Source organism: Vitis vinifera, chromosome 3 (assembly GCF_030704535.1).
Source record: "Vitis vinifera cultivar Pinot Noir 40024 chromosome 3, ASM3070453v1".
NCBI lineage: Eukaryota > Viridiplantae > Streptophyta > Magnoliopsida > Vitales > Vitaceae > Vitis > Vitis vinifera.
Window position 1 is genome coordinate 2,010,511 of NC_081807.1, and position 15,201 is coordinate 2,025,711.

Consider the following 15,201-nt stretch of genomic DNA (forward strand, 5'->3'; position numbering starts at 1 on the left):
ATATAAAAAAGTTGAAATATGCTAAATGAATTTGAATTTATTGCTTGTAAATCTGTTCTTTAAATTTATCTTCACCTATTTTTTTTCTTCTGACAAACCCCTGTTTTTCCCAGGATTCATCTGCACAATGTGAGTGTTTATCTCCTTTTCTCTCTTTAAATGATCACGTACTCTTCTTCAACACTAGAACCAAGAGTTCTTGAATGGTATGCATATACCCTTTTTCACCTTTCGTCCCAATTACAAAAAGTTGTATAACTGAGCTTCTAACACAGCTCAATTCTCATAATAAATAAAATGAACTCATGAATCATTTCATCGAATCTTCTCCTAAAAATGGCTCCCTCTGCTGTTTCCATCATGAGTTTCAAGTTTTCCCACTTCAAAACAGGCACACGGAGTTTTACTAGCAATGCTTACTGGTAAAAATTGGAAGAGTAGGCTTGAAGAACATCATTAGTCATCTGGTTCTCCGAAGAAACATGGTCAAGAGAAAGCAGAGGGCAGAGTCGATTGAGGATAGCGCAACGATGAGCGCTGCTACAAGAACAAGAGTGAGAATAGCAGTCTTCAGCTGCAGGAAAACAACAAGAAAACATCAGCTCCTTCTCAGCCTCCCAACAAGTTTGAATGCCCAAACTCTGCCCAAATGGTAGAGGTTTTTCTTAGATTTTGTCTTCATAAATACTTGTTACTATAAGAATGGAGAGCCGAAATTTTCAAGGTAATAATCAGCTTGTTCTAAATTCTGAAGGGGCTCACAACTGAACGGTTTCCATTGATTGATTCTCTTATGATTCGCATGCCAGAAACACATGAACAAACATATGCACAGACCTCATTTAGAGGAATGGATTGTGCTTTTGATATCATGTATCTGCTCGGTAGCCAGCATACTCGTCCTTGTTATTATATCATATCAATGTTATTAAGGGGTAAAACTCTACCAAGGGTGACAACAATAATGAATGGTAAAATTACCAAAGAACAGACTTCAAAATTTGGGTACAAACCGTGCTTTGGAAACTTGGCCACTCTATGTACTTAAGCTGACTAGGTTGGTCAACCAAAAACTCAAACAAGGATTTCAAAGCCCTGCAAAAAGATGATAAAATATCAGTCACTTCACAATTCTAAATCTTATCTTCCTATGCTATATGTAATTCGACATAATGTGCGAGAAATATGGAAAGGTAGAATACCAAAAGGCTTCCTTAATTGAACTCAACAGAAAGGGCTCCTTGGGGGAGTCATTGGCAAAGCTCAATTCATGTCGATTTCTTCCTGCATATGCAACACATTTGGAGCCAAGTCGCTCTTCATGAAAATATCGAATCCTTCCTCTGGGAACCTGCCATAAAAATTAACCAAATCTAACGCTCAAGAGAAATACCAACTATCTTTCTTTGATCAGCAAGCAAATAACATTGCCTGCCAATAGGTGCATCAGAGTACACAGATTGTATACAAGAGTGTGAAAAGGCAAAAACAAGCGAGAGAGAGAGAGAGAGAGATGCAGTAAGCCCCTCCCTTTACAAAGAATCAAACTAATCAACCAAGTCGATTATAAACATTGTCACATCATTTAAACCCACCCCAAATGCCAATAATATCCGGAATCTTTCAGCAAGAACTTATCTACAAAGTTTATCAAAAAGAAATATAAGCTTACCTTTCTACATACTATCCCAACAACATTACAACCTTTAAATCCATTTACAAAGAATATAACTAATCAACCAAGTCGATTATAAACATTGTCACTTCATTTAAACTCACCCCAAATGCCAATTATATATGGAATCTTTCAGCAGGAACTAATGAACAAAGAAATCTAAGCTTACCTTTCTACATGCTATCCCAACAGCATTACAACCTTTAAATCCGATCCCATTACATCTCTGATCCCGGAATGGTAGTTCAGGATGAATCAATCCTACAAAAAGGTTGAGCACAAACATATAACCTGAATTCAAATTTGCTCACAATCAAAACCAAGGGGGAGAGAAAGGGACCTGAACAAGCAGGCAACAACCCAGGGAGAATCATCATCCTACACCAAAATTGGCTGCCAATCTTATCTAATCTACTACTGCAACATAATACAAAAGTTTTAATTCTTATGAGTAACAATATTTGTATATATAGTACTAACAACTAACTAGGAACCTTAAATTCTCTTGTTTGATTTCAAGTGGAAAATATAAAAGAAAACAAATATATTGGAAATTATTCAGAATTCCAAATCCTTCATTGTTTATATAGAAGAGAAGAAAAAAAAAAGGAACAAATTTCGATAAACATCTAACAACATTTTTTCTTCCATTTTCCCCTCAACCATGCCCAATAGCTCTTGAGTTCCCAAAACCACTTCCTCACAGCACTTTATTTTCCATTAAAAATCACATTTTTTTTCTTTATTTTAGAAAAATTTGAAACAACCCAGATTAAAAAAATGATAAAATAAAAAGATTTTGATCATTTTTTTTTTCTTTTCAATCGTTAGTCAGTATTTATCAAGTTTTTGAATTGCTAAAATAAAAAAAAAAATTCTGATATTAATATATGAATCTGAATGTGAATTGTAAATTAATGAGTTTAAGAAGCAAAAATTTGGAAAATTTTAACCATAAACAGACCCATTTCTGCACTTACTTGGTTTCCAACTTCCAAAAGACCTTCACTGAGCAACCATTTCAAAACCTACCTCCCTGAAACGATGGCGTCCTCGTGGGTCGACCGAACCCAAAACCCTAGTTCTGGAGGTGCGCGCAACAGAGGGAGAGAGGAAAAAGGACGATAAGGAGAGGTCAGGGGAGAATAAAACGGTGTCGTTCAAAGGAGGTTTCATTCACCTAGAGCTAAAAGTAAAACGACACCAGGATTTTATTAAATATTATTTTTGAAAAATTGGTTGTTTAAAAAATAAATATTTAATTAAAAGGCTGAAATAATTCTCAAATAATTTTCATATTTTATTTAAAAAATAATTCATTTTTGATATAAATATCCTTTATTATTTTAAATATTTACATATAGGTTTTCAAAAAAAAAATTATTTTTATAACAAAATAAGGAGGATATTTTTATTAGAATCAAATAAAAAAAAAGGTTAAATTTCAAAAATTAGATTTTTATCAACCCTTTTAATCAAATAATCCTTTAAAAAATAAATAAATAAATGATAATTATGAGCAGTCTATTAAACTTTCTTTATAAAACGAGTTCATTTTTTTACTAAATAAAGTCTTTAGTTCGTTTTTTTCAATCAATGAAACCATTTTTTAAAAAATAAGAATAAAAAAAAAATTCAATATTATAAAAACCAAATTTAATCTGAATGCAATTTGATTCTCTTCTACTTGATATTATGATTCACTTTCATCCTTATCCTATTTTTATTGTTGTTCTTGTATCTAAATATACTTACTAATGTATTCTATTTTTATTCCCATGTACCAAACGTAGCCGATGATACTATTTTTGGCCATATTCTCACATACCCAACACGTCTGATACATATATCATTTAATTTTGGAGAAAATTATAAAAATTTTCACTCACCATATGCATTCTAACAAGTGAAGCATAAGCTTCTTTGGAGTCAAAAGAGTCACTCCAAAAGTAGGTGTGGATTGAAACTAGGAACCCAGAGCATGTTGGGGCCTACTGTGTGAAGAAGAAAGAAGAGAAACAGAGTGGGAAGGAGAGGAATTATTATAATAATCCTTGGGCTAATGCAAAATACTCTTCTAAATCGTGACGAATCATTGCATTCCAGTATCGGTTTCTTCATTTTCTTTTGTTAAATCCGTCTGTTTCCATTGTCTTCTGATGTATAATAAGTAATAACAACTGCCAGCACAGACTATTGAGCTTTGTTCTTCAGTTGGAAACACATATACAATGTGGTGGTTGGAGGAACTGATTCTGGGCAGCAGTAGCAGCATCAGCAGCCCGTTCAATCCTTTCCCATTTCTCTCTTCTTTTGATCTCCTCTTGTTGAGCTGCAGATTCTCGGAGTTCAAGGTTTATTACACACTTGGAGTATAAACACGGCTCCATTTCTTCCAGCATCACCTTCACGGTTTGTGTCAATTGGCGAACGCTTTTGCTCCAGTGCCATTTAAGGTTCTTCTCCATGCCTTCAACTATCACTGGAAACACCTCGTCCATTGCCTCTTGTGCCATCTTCCTGAACTGCTCGTTGTTCAATACGTAGAGGGCACGCTCTGCTACCTGGGTTTGAAGCAATTTAAGGATTTCGGATCAATCAAAACAATGCAATCCATGTACGGATGATCAGTAACATCATAATGGAGATGATGTTTCAGAGAGGAAAGGCAACTCAATCCAGGAATCCCAGAACAGAAAAGTCCTATTGCTGGAAACCAGGAGATCTTTCATAGAAAAAAAGTTTCCCACACTCAACAATGAAGTAATGTTTCAAGCATCATGGTTTGGAAAAATTCTCAGGGAGTGGTCATCAGTTTTCCGTTTGATTGCAGAGGAAACTTGGGGGCAATGGAAAACTTGTCGGGTTTCTAGCAGCTGTGAAAAAAAGTTATAATCTCTCCCACAACTTTTCCGCAATCAAACAGAGCATAAGGGAAAGGAAAAGGATTCATTAGAACCACTTGTTAATATTTAGAAGAAAGAAAAACCTCAAACTCAAGAACCATGAAAGATTCATCTTACCTGTGAGTTCCAACTGTTTAAGCACCTTGTGATTTGGGTGAATAAAGGCAGAGCCAACTTCCTATATTGCTCAGGATCTATAATCTCCACCAATTCTTCCAGTTCTCCCACAAGCAAAACTTGTTTCTGGCAGTTTGTGATCGGCCAATATTTTAGAATACCTCGAACAACAATCCCACCAAGCACAGGCTCCTTCTGCACAAACTGGGAGACACAGTAAGCCAGCTGCCTATGGTAAACCTGCAACCCCTTGGGCTTGTGCAAGGGAATAAGCACTCTCATCAAGAATAACTTGTGCTCTTCCTTGAGTGGAATGGTGAAGCCATTGATTATGCTGCCCCAAATTTCAAGCAGATCGCCAATGCCACAGGGCCGCTCTGTCTCAAAAACATAGTGCAAGAATACATCATTCATTGCTTTTCTCATGAATGATCGGTAGAAGGTGAACTTGGAATATATCCTGTGGTACACGTTCTTCAAGCTTTCCCGTTCTCGTGGGTCTTCAGATTGGAAAAGGGAGAGGAGGTTGAGAACGAATGAATGATCTATATGATCACGCAGTGCCTTGGCATCTGTGTTGAGGACTAGCCGAAGAAGAATCTCATAAACAATTTGCAGGTGTGGCCAAGCAGGTGCAGGAGTAGAAGCGGTGTCTTCCTCATCAGGTAAGTCAAAGATGACAGAGGCATTGGAAGATGGAGGGAGGGGGCGAAAGAGGTTGGCAGATAGCATGGCAACCAGATGTGACAAAATTTGATCATGGAGTGGCTTCTTTGTGGACTTCACAAGGGAGAGAAGTTGAGTGAGCTTGAGCCTCTTGAGATCTTGCTGTGAAGGAGATTCAGAAGGATCAGTAAAGGTGAAGACAAAGGTGCAGTATGTGATGATAGAGAGGAGCTCTTCATTTTCGGAATCCAGAGAAGATTGTTTCCCACTGTTGCTGAAATGGCCATTGCCATTGCTCTTAGAATCCAGATCAAAGAGGTACTGAAGGGTGGTGGTAGGTTTTTTCTTGGGAGAGGCTTTTGGGGTGTTTCTTTCTACACCCATTTCTCTCCCTCTCCTATCTTCTTGCCTATCTCCTTCTAACAGTGTTGTTTGGTGTTTGATTATGGATTTTCAAACTGCAGAAAGGAAAAAAAATGTTTGATTTTTTCCTTTTAACTTTCTTTCTTGTTGGGTTTTGAAAGAAAGGCCAAAGGACAGCGATGTTTCATAGGTAAGAAGCCTTGTAATATCCGATGATGGAGTATATGGATTTTCCCTAATCACAGATGAGACAGGTAAGCTGAGGTTCATGTAAATGGGAGATACTTTCAGTTCTTTCTCCCCACCCGGGTGAGTGCCACATGGACTTTCTCTAATAATGAAAGTTGGTAATCACAAACAGCTTGTAGCAAACACATTAGGGGATATTCGCAAGAAGACAATAGCCTTGTTGGATTTGTCTAGTCCACCATTCATGTGCCTCACCAACCTATCACTCTGGACCTTTTGGACTACGGGTCCACAGCATGCAAACCGCTCATTACAAAAATCAAACCAAGTAGGGTTTTCTAAGTTAACTGTTTGGAAGGGTCTTTGAAACCAAGAATTATAGATCAGATCAACAAAGATAAGAAAAACACATATTTAATACATATAAAGCAGGAAAATTTTGGCCTATTCTGCAAAGCACTTGTACACATATATGCAACGATCTAAAATCAATGTGAACTTGAGCATAGTTACATAGTAGAAGCTAAAACAAGGGCCACAGGAAAAGACAAATAGGGAACTAAGTGGAAAGATCATGCATGAAAACAAGGGAACTGGAAACAAAGTAGGTTTAGATTAGACCTATGAATCTGGAACCTGGAAGAAATTGAGCAAATCAGAATCCCTTTTAGGCCCCTTCAAGTCTGCATCAATAAAACAGCATTTATCCGTATGCAAAACTCATATGCCTATTCATAATAATAGCATCTGTACATAGAAAGATGATTATCAAATAATTGTGATGCATTCTTGACAAGGCATGGTGGTTATATCCCAGGTGTCAAGCATTTCTGGAGGCTATCAATAAATTATAAATAACTCTTGGCCACATATTGATAAGCATCTCAAGAGATTTATAAACTCAAAAAAACCTCCAAAAAAAAGGGGTGGAAATATTAGTGAAAACAAAGAGGGTAGCATAGATGATTAAAATATCAAGGTCAACGATTGTATCTCCATTCACAATTCAGTATTCTCATGACAGGCAGAACAGAGGTCTGGAAGGTTAGAAGTTATTGAGAAGCAAAACCGTCTTCTTCTTCTTCTTCTTCTTCTCTTCTTCTAGAAATACATGAGAGAACACATCCAACTTCCCAACCATCACAGTCAAGAGGCTAGTAACCATGACTTCAAGAGAAGCAGGAGCAAAAATCACAGGAATGCACAAAACAATTTTTCCAGTAGTTAGTATTAGTTACCTATCCACAAAACTCATATGCCTGTATCAAAATAACAGTGTCTAAGCAAGTATGACATCATATCATATGTACTGAAATATGATTAGAAAATAATTTTGTTTGACATTATATGGTAATCATAATCACTGGCACCGAACTTCACATTCTCACTCATCCTCTATAACATAGGAATAACTCTTGGCCACACATTCATAGAACAGATCCAACTTCCCAACCATCACAATCAAGAGGCTAGTAACCATGACTTCAAGAGAAGCAAGAACAAAATTCAGACGAACGCACATAACAATTTTTCCAGTTGTTAGTATTAGTTACCTGTCCACAAAACTCATATGCCTGTATCAAAATAACAGTGTCTAAGCAAGTATGACATCATGTCATATGTACATGAAATATGATTAGTAAATAATTCTGCTTGACATTATATGGTAATCATACCCTTATTTTTAATCACTGGCACTGAACTTCACATTCTCATTCACCCTCTATAAAATAGGAATAACTCTTGGCCACATATTCATAATCATCTTAAGATGTTTATAAACACAACTAGGACAAAAAGTTCAAATAAAAGGAGGCTAAATCTCATTATTACATTGTCAAAGTCTGAGGTTTGCTACTGTTTCCCTGATTCGGTATCTCCATGGTAGGCAGAATGAAAATCTGGAAGGTCAGAACTCATGGAGAACCTGAGCCATCTCTTTTTCTCAGCATAAAGGAGACAAGGCTGCATAACAAGCCCAATCATCACAGCCAAGAGACTAATAACCATGACTTTGAAAGAAGCAAGAGCTAATACCACACAAATCAATAAGGTTGGGGGTATACACATCAAAATTGCTCCAGTTGTACCAACAGGTATCATATAAGGCCGGGATGCTGCTGGGTATCTCATCCTTAACTTTACAAATGCTATGAATTCCATAATCATTCCAAAACAGTATAAGAAGTTCTCTGCAGCTACAATCTCTTGAAAGCTCAACCATGAGAGCAAAATCACACCAGATGCAGAAAATAAAATCCCAGTAAGAGGGGTCCCATAGCGAGACCTCTTGGCAAAGAAATCCGGGAGCATCCCACGTTCTGCCATCCCCAAAAGCTGAAAGGAGTCACTGCTCATCTCGGCCACAAACATCCCCATGTTTGACAGAGCTGAGGCCCCTTGGATCCAACTTCGTAACCATATACCTCCTAGAATCTTAGCAATATCTGCGAAATACCCATCAACCCACATCTCCCGATCAAGTGGTATAGCTCCTGTACCAACCAGAAGAGGAACAAAATACCCTAGAACAACCAAAATAAGAGCATAAAAAAGAGCTTTTGGTAGAGTTTTATTGGGGTTCTCCACCTCTCCTGCAAGAGTACTGATTGAGTCCCAGTAGTTCAGATTCCAGAAGAGAGTGTTTAAATACAAACCCCAGTTTACATTGTGCAGGTCTATAACAAACCATCTTGAAGGCTCCAGTTCAGGAATTGCCACCAGTCCCATAACGACAAAAGGAAGAATTGAGAACACTCCTAATAGCACAGCAACCCATCCCACAATGGTCAAACCTCTGTAGTTCATGTAAGTGAGAGCCAGAGTCAAAGCTAGAACCGCTATTATCCTAGGCAACCCACCTTCTAAACCTGGGATTGCTGATTTCAGATAATCTAGAAACAGAACTGGGTATAGCGCATTATCAATGACTCCACTCAACCACTTCATCCAACCTTGCTGAAAACCCCAATAGGGGCCCAAAGCCGAAGAAACCCAAACCACATATCCACCATTCTCCGGGAACATTGTACCCATTTCTGCAGTTATTAAGGCTTCTGGGATGCTCCATATAACTGGGAAAAGCAGAAAGCCAAGAAGAGCTAAAAGGGGGCCAGCTGCCTGGACAGTGTCTTCAACACCGAACGGACCCCCAGAGACCTCATAGAAGATAAGGAAAACAAGAGGTATAATGGAAACCTTCTTGAAGTTATCATACTTGGGAGAAGCATCGTCCTCCAAACCCACATATTCAGCATTCCGCATTTGGACAGAAGTTTGCTGATTTGTTAAATTCCTCTGTTTCTGCATCCAATATCAAATTCGCAAAGGAGTAAATGATGAAGAAAATGAAGAAAAACATTAAACTTTTAGATCAGAAAATAAAGTGAATTCCAGGATTTTTTATTTATTTTTTGATAGACGACGGCAGATTGAATTGATAAACACCTACAAATAGGGGGCACACCCTATGTATACTGACAATTTACAAACAAAACCCAACTAGGCTGCATGACCTACAATAGGGAGGCTAGTCTCCGTTAAGGACATCCAAAATTCCAAACCCGTTGAGACCACTCTAATACTTCAGACTTTGGTCAGACGTCTCCTCCACCTGGACATCCAAAATTCCAAAACCCGTTGAGACCACTCTAATAGTTCAGACTTTGGTCGGACATCTCCTCCACCTGAAAAGTCCTAGGATTTCCTTGCCCCAGATACACCAAAATAGACAAATCATCGGAGCCAACAGGTAATTAAAAGCATATTTGACACACTACTCACAACAGGTAATTAATAATTTTCTTCGGCTTTACTCATTTTCAGCACACGACCAAATTCCAATCCACCTAATAAATAGGCTTCTCAATTACTAGTAACTACACATACATACCCTATCTACTTACCTCCCCACCCTGCCCTACCCTTCTAATTGAGCAACAGAAAGCTCCCGAAAAGCTTGGCTTGATTTCCAAACAATCTTGTTCCACAATCAAGCCATTCAATCTCAAAATTGAGTTTCAAGCTTGGTTTTCCAACAAGCCACACCCAAATCATGGGTTCTGCACCAGTGGTAACATAATCCTCAACAATCTCACAGAGGAAAGATTTCCCAAGAAAATTTTGGAAAATATCGGTCATACTAATAATCAAAGCCACGGCGCAACAAAATGTAGGTGTTCTCAAAACTATAATTTGAAAAGACCTTCACCATTTTGCAATCCCCTTTCTGTCATAGTACTGAGAATCTGTGGTAATCTTCCTCCTTTGCATGATACAACAAATCCTGACTACCACAGCAACTGTATTTTCACTCAGAGAATAACAAACACATCCAAAAACAGAAAACACAGACACAGAGCACTTGAAAGTTATACACAAACGAAAATGGATTTCCTTCAAACCCTTCAATTAGCAGGTAAAACACACTTCGTCGGTCCATTTACAAGCAGAAAAATAAAAGACAGAACACGAGTTTACTCCAACTGGGAAGAAAAAGAAGAAAGGAAAAAGAAAAAATAAAATAAAAAAATCAACCAAAGAACGAATACCTCGTCGTCAAACCACCAAACCCACAAATTTGATACACAATTTACAAACCCAACAACCAAATTTGAGGAGAAGGGGCTCCGGACTACAAGAAAAACAAGATAGTGGTGCTAACAGCTAACCATTAAAGGGGTAAAGTGGGTTTGGTGGCTGTGTCATAATATCACGAACGGGCCGTAGAGGTGGGTCAACACGCGTCCTCTTCAGAGGAAATGCTGTGCCGACACACCATAAAACCATCGATTTAGCATTACTTTACAGAGTTTTTTGGCATTACTTCAACAGCGTTTTGGCGTCAATCCAGATAACCCCATCTCTGGTTTTCTTGGAATTCTATGAACCGCAGATTTTGAAACTCAGAGCTGGTGAATCAGAGGATTATAGAGAGGCTGAGATGCGGATTTTTTTGGTAGTTGATGTTGGATCAAAGTGGAAAAGACAGTTGGTTGGGTCTTGAAAGATTGAGTGAACGACGTCGTTTTGATTCTTTAGTGTATCCACCTCTTGCCTAAAAAAGCTGAAGCATTCTCAAGTGAATGGCACGTGGTGGCTCCACAAAGCAAAAAGAGAAATAAAAAATTTCTAATCCTTCGTAGTTCATTCTGATTGTGATGGTCAGCAAAATGAAGAATAAAATAAAAGAGTAAAAGGAGAGAGGCGCCTAAGTAGGTTAAAATTGATATAGGCCCACCAACATCGACGTAGTAAGATGAATTTTGGGCCAAGTAAGGCCCATTTCCCACTTACATAGCGCTAAGCAGGGCCCGTTTTCATGATGTGCTGGGCTGGGCACGGCACGGTCCGCTTGCCTTGGGGTAAACTAGACTAGGTCAAGTCATGACTAGATTCTCCCTGAGCCTTGTGGTCCTATAATAAGTAGCGTTTTCGTTAGAAATGTTTTGTAAGGAGATTAGCTTACTGTTTGGACATAAAAAATAAAAATAAAAAATAAAAATTTGATAATGGTTTTGGGTAACAATATAATAATAATAATAATAATAAAAAAAGATTTTAAGAGAATCACTCACCCAACAATTGTTGATAGATTAGAAGGGTGATTTTTATATTTTTAAAAATGAATTTCAAAATTTTATCAAATACTTAATTTCTATAAGAAAAGACTTCCGTTAGGTTTAAGAATGTACTTTTAGATTAGAAGAGTGATTCTTTAGATTTTTAAAAGTGAATTTCAAAATTTTATCAAGTACTTTTAGATTAGAAGAGTGATTCTTTAGATTTTTAAAAGTGAATTTCAAAATTTTATCAAATACTTAATTTATATAAGAAAAGACTTCTATCCCATTAAAATAACATCAAGCAGGTTTAAGAATGTGTTTTTTAATGTGTATTTGTCAGTGATTTTAAGAAGTATTTATAATATTTCTTACACTTTAAATTTTTTATATTTTAAGTATTAGAAATGGCAAAAACATTTATTGAAATCATTACGAAACGCACTTTAAGACTACATTTGATAGTGATTGTAGAAAAAATTTCTATCATTCTTAACACTTAAAAAGATAAAAAATTTAAAATGTTAAAAATATTAAAAACACTTACTAAAATCACTATTAAACGAAATCTTAGTACTTTTACTTAAAATGTTTTTAATGAATGCGTTGTTTTGAAATGTTTTTTTTTTTAGAATCATCCTTAAAATATTTCTTCATGAAGTACTAAAAGTGATTTTTAATTGTTTAAAAGTATTCTTTGAAACTTGTGACTAATTTTAAATTTTTATTTTTTATATTACAAACGTTTTCTAAAAGCACTATACTAAACATAATTTAAGTTCATTTGAGAATCTGTTTGATAGCATTTTTAAAAAGTACTTTGTTTAAAAAGTGTTTTTGAAGAAAAATCAACTGTTTAAAAAAATTTAAATTTTTTTTTTACAAAATTAAAACATTACTTACACTGTTTCTTGGATAAAGAATTGATAAGTCATTCCATAAAAAATAATATATATAATATTTTATAAATTCATTTTTAGGTGTTTTTTAACCAAAAATTTAATTTAATTTTAAAAAGTTTTATTTTGTAAAATGAGTTAAAAAATTGATAAAAAAAAGAAAAAATTTATAATATATGAAATATGTATATCTTATATCTTAGATTAGCATTAATATATATGATAGTGAAGATATATAAAAGAAAATGTTCATAATATATCTCATTATTTATCTATTGAAGGTTTGATTGAATATATAATTATTTAATCCAAGACCAAATATGTTATCATGTCTTTTATTCGGTCAATTAAATATAGTAAGGGATAAAAAAGACTTAAAAAAAATAAATAAATAAAGAAGAAAAGTCATGATTTTTATTTTCGTTTTAATTAATTTTAATAATTTTTTTTTGTATTTAATTATTGACTACAACTAGTAAAACTTTGGGATATTTTCAAAAGAGGTTAGGATGCGGTTATTGCCATGAGTTCCGCTTGAAGTTATCTTTGCTCAAAATTGAAGTATCATAGACAAAATCAATAGTCGTTGAATAAAAATCCTAAAACTTCCAATTTATTTAAATAAAAATAAAAATAAAAATAAAAATTATTTTTTCTTAATTTATCATCATAAATATGCAAAAAAATCAGTTAAAAAGAGGGAAAACAAAAAGTTCGTCGTTGTCTGTTTTACTATTCCCCATGAGCTCTCTCTATCTCCATCGTCTCCATCGTGAGTGACATTGTCATATTAAAGCCAAATCTTTATATTCTCAGCAAATTCAGTCTCCCAAGCTGATAGTTCTCATCTACACTCTCTCCCATCCTCTCCGTCAACCTCTGCAAAACTTTCCAAATCTGTATATGCAAATTAGAGCAGAATTCTTTCCCACCAAGACTTGATTTCCGTTTATGTAAAAAAGGAATGGGTTCAATTAAGGAAGTTTCTGATCTTCAATTCTCATTCCACTCCCACACCTCTGGCTTCCATCCGCTGCCCAACGGCTACCACGGCTCCGACGTGGAGATGGTGTCTCTGCAAGCTATCACGTACACAAGTCTGAGGGACATATTGCCGGCAGCGGCGCCAGCGGTAGTGTCGCCGTCTTATTCGAGGAGGCAGAGCTGGGAGGAGATACCCATCAAAAACCCACTTGTGCAGAAGGGCGCGTGGGCTTATCTAAGGCCGATGACCGCGGTGCCGGAGTCGGGTCGCCGGGGAGTCTGGGCAGCGTTGAAGGACAAGTGCGGGTGTGGAGGTGGGGTGGGGTGTCTTGGGTTTTTAAACGACGTCGTTTTGGCCTTGATTAGCGGAGCAGTTGAGGGCTTTTTTGGTAATAGAGACGAGTCCGAGAATATTGATGACGATGACGAGGATGATGATGACGACAAAAGTTGACATGTGGGTTTTTTCTATTTTTTTGGACTATATATATTTTTTTTGAATTTTAGTTTTGACTGGTAGACAGAGATTTCAGATTTTAGATGGAGATCTTTGATTTTTTTTTTTTAAATTTATTTTGAATGATTTGTTAGGTGGGTGACGTGTAAAGTTTGTACATAGATTAACGATAGGGCAAATTTTATTGGATGTATTGAAAGCAAAAAAAAAACCATGATTATTATTTTATTTCTGTCCTTTTCTTTCCCTAATTTTTGGTATAAATGTGAGTTGAAGGTAAATCATATATATGTGCTTTATTTCCTAAAGTGGATTATTAGAATAAATTAAAATAATGGAAGCAATTTTAATGCTTCATCGAAATATCTTCTCTTAATATTTCATATTTTAAGATGAAATATGATTTTCTTAATAATGATTTATAAAAATATTTATCTTAAAAAGCTTGTTTACAATATTTTTTACTCTTTTGGTTTTAGTAGAAGTGAAAGTGTTCTTTGAAAGCATTTTTGAGATAATCATCTAAGCGGTTCTCCAAAAGTAATTTTTTATATTTTTAAAAATATTTTCTAAATCTTATCAAATACCTATTTTTAAAAATATTTCCTAAATCTTATCAAATACCTATTTTTTTAAATACATTTTAGGTTAAAAATACTTTTAAAATCGCTAACAAACGAAACTTTTATATATTTTTATATCAAAAGTGTTTTCATTTGATAATAGTGTTGGGAAGCTTATTTAGAAAGTACCTTTTTAAAAGAATTTGGAAATAGGTTTAACAAACTTTGATTAAAAAAAAGTTTTTTTATTTAAAATTTACTCTTTATTATTTTTCATCAAAGAGCCTATTTTATATTTAGACCTAAGGTGATGTTTGTTTTTTTAATTAAATAGAAAAAATTAATAAAATTTAATTTTTTTTATTTAATTAAATATAACTTGTTGATATTAACTAATATAACTAAACTGAACCTATTAATAATAAATTCGTTTTAATTATATTAGTGGGTTATAACTTATTTTAAACTGAATAGAAAAAATTAAATATTTTAATTTTTTTCTATTAAGTAAAAATACAAACATTACTTATCTTTTTTATTCGATAATATTAATAAATTTTTAAATATTAATTTAGGTAGTGACATTAGAATTTTAATATTTTTTGTTTTAATAATTTGTCAAGAGATGAGGTGTCAGTTTTTTTTATTATTGCAAGAGAAATTTGTAATTAAAAAATTTTGGATGATAAACCAGTAGACTACACAATTATTATTAAATAGATTTGTTTATTGGCCCAACAGTTTTGGATAGACTATTAAATACGTTTCCACAGCTACAAGTTTTGTCCTCTTATAATTCAAAGAAAGAAAACTTTAGCATC

At 35.0% G+C, this 15,201-nt stretch overlaps 3 protein-coding genes across 9 annotated transcripts; all 3 read right to left on the minus strand.

Moving 5' to 3' along the window:
- Nucleotides 1-196: 196 nt before the first annotated feature.
- On the minus strand, nt 197-2,884 carry LOC100245308 (uncharacterized). 3 transcript variants are annotated; one of them, XM_010648285.3, is made up of 6 exons: nt 2,708-2,884; nt 2,016-2,092; nt 1,845-1,936; nt 1,203-1,351; nt 1,014-1,095; nt 197-574 (listed from the first exon to the last, which is right to left on the minus strand). In XM_010648285.3, exons 2-6 carry the CDS (start codon nt 2,050-2,052, stop codon nt 461-463), a joined length of 474 nt encoding a protein of 157 aa, XP_010646587.1. In that variant the 5' UTR covers nt 2,053-2,092; nt 2,708-2,884; the 3' UTR covers nt 197-460. The 3 variants fall into 3 exon arrangements, with proteins under 3 accessions (XP_010646587.1, XP_019073890.1, XP_019073889.1); XM_019218345.2 differs by having other exon boundaries at nt 2,016-2,089; nt 2,656-2,862; XM_019218344.2 differs by having other exon boundaries at nt 2,656-2,861.
- Nucleotides 2,885-3,591: 707 nt separating this feature from the next.
- On the minus strand, nt 3,592-10,588 carry LOC100247024 (serine/threonine protein phosphatase 2A 57 kDa regulatory subunit B' beta isoform). Its single transcript, XM_002278160.4, has 3 exons — nt 10,467-10,588; nt 4,699-6,599; nt 3,592-4,239 (listed from the first exon to the last, which is right to left on the minus strand). The coding sequence occupies exons 2-3, from the start codon at nt 5,746-5,748 to the stop codon at nt 3,886-3,888; spliced, it is 1,404 nt and encodes a 467-aa protein (XP_002278196.1). The 5' UTR covers nt 5,749-6,599; nt 10,467-10,588; the 3' UTR covers nt 3,592-3,885.
- LOC100267611 (probable polyamine transporter At1g31830) lies at nt 7,598-10,842 on the minus strand. Of its 5 annotated transcripts, none has more exons than XM_019218975.2 (2): nt 10,742-10,842; nt 7,598-9,219 (listed from the first exon to the last, which is right to left on the minus strand). In XM_019218975.2, the coding sequence occupies exon 2, from the start codon at nt 9,178-9,180 to the stop codon at nt 7,771-7,773; it is 1,410 nt and encodes a 469-aa protein (XP_019074520.1). In that variant the 5' UTR covers nt 9,181-9,219; nt 10,742-10,842; the 3' UTR covers nt 7,598-7,770. The 5 variants fall into 5 exon arrangements, with proteins under 5 accessions (XP_019074520.1, XP_003631566.1, XP_019074519.1 ...); XM_003631518.4 differs by lacking the exon at nt 10,742-10,842 and adding an exon at nt 10,587-10,701; XM_019218974.2 differs by lacking the exon at nt 10,742-10,842 and adding an exon at nt 10,127-10,467.
- Nucleotides 10,843-15,201: the final 4,359 nt, after the last annotated feature.

Coding starts and splice junctions, on each gene's coding strand:
- LOC100245308 (XM_010648285.3), bottom strand. CDS start 2,052: ATGATGATTCTCCCTGGGTTGTTGCCTGCTTGTTCAG. Junction 1,937..2,015: donor GTTGTTGCCTGCTTGTTCAG/GTCCCTTTCTCT, acceptor ACCTTTTTGTAG/GATTGATTCATCCTGAACTA. Junction 575..1,013: donor GGCCAAGTTTCCAAAGCACG/GTTTGTACCCAA, acceptor GTTTTCCTGCAG/CTGAAGACTGCTATTCTCAC.
- LOC100247024 (XM_002278160.4), bottom strand. CDS start 5,748: ATGGGTGTAGAAAGAAACACCCCAAAAGCCTCTCCCAAGAAAAAACCT. Junction 4,240..4,698: donor TAAACAGTTGGAACTCACAG/GTAAGATGAATC, acceptor CTTCAAACCCAG/GTAGCAGAGCGTGCCCTCTA.
- LOC100267611 (XM_019218972.2), bottom strand. CDS start 9,465: ATGTCCTTAACGGAGACTAGCCTCCCTATT. Junction 9,220..9,435: donor CGGAGACTAGCCTCCCTATT/GTAGGTCATGCA, acceptor TATTGGATGCAG/AAACAGAGGAATTTAACAAA.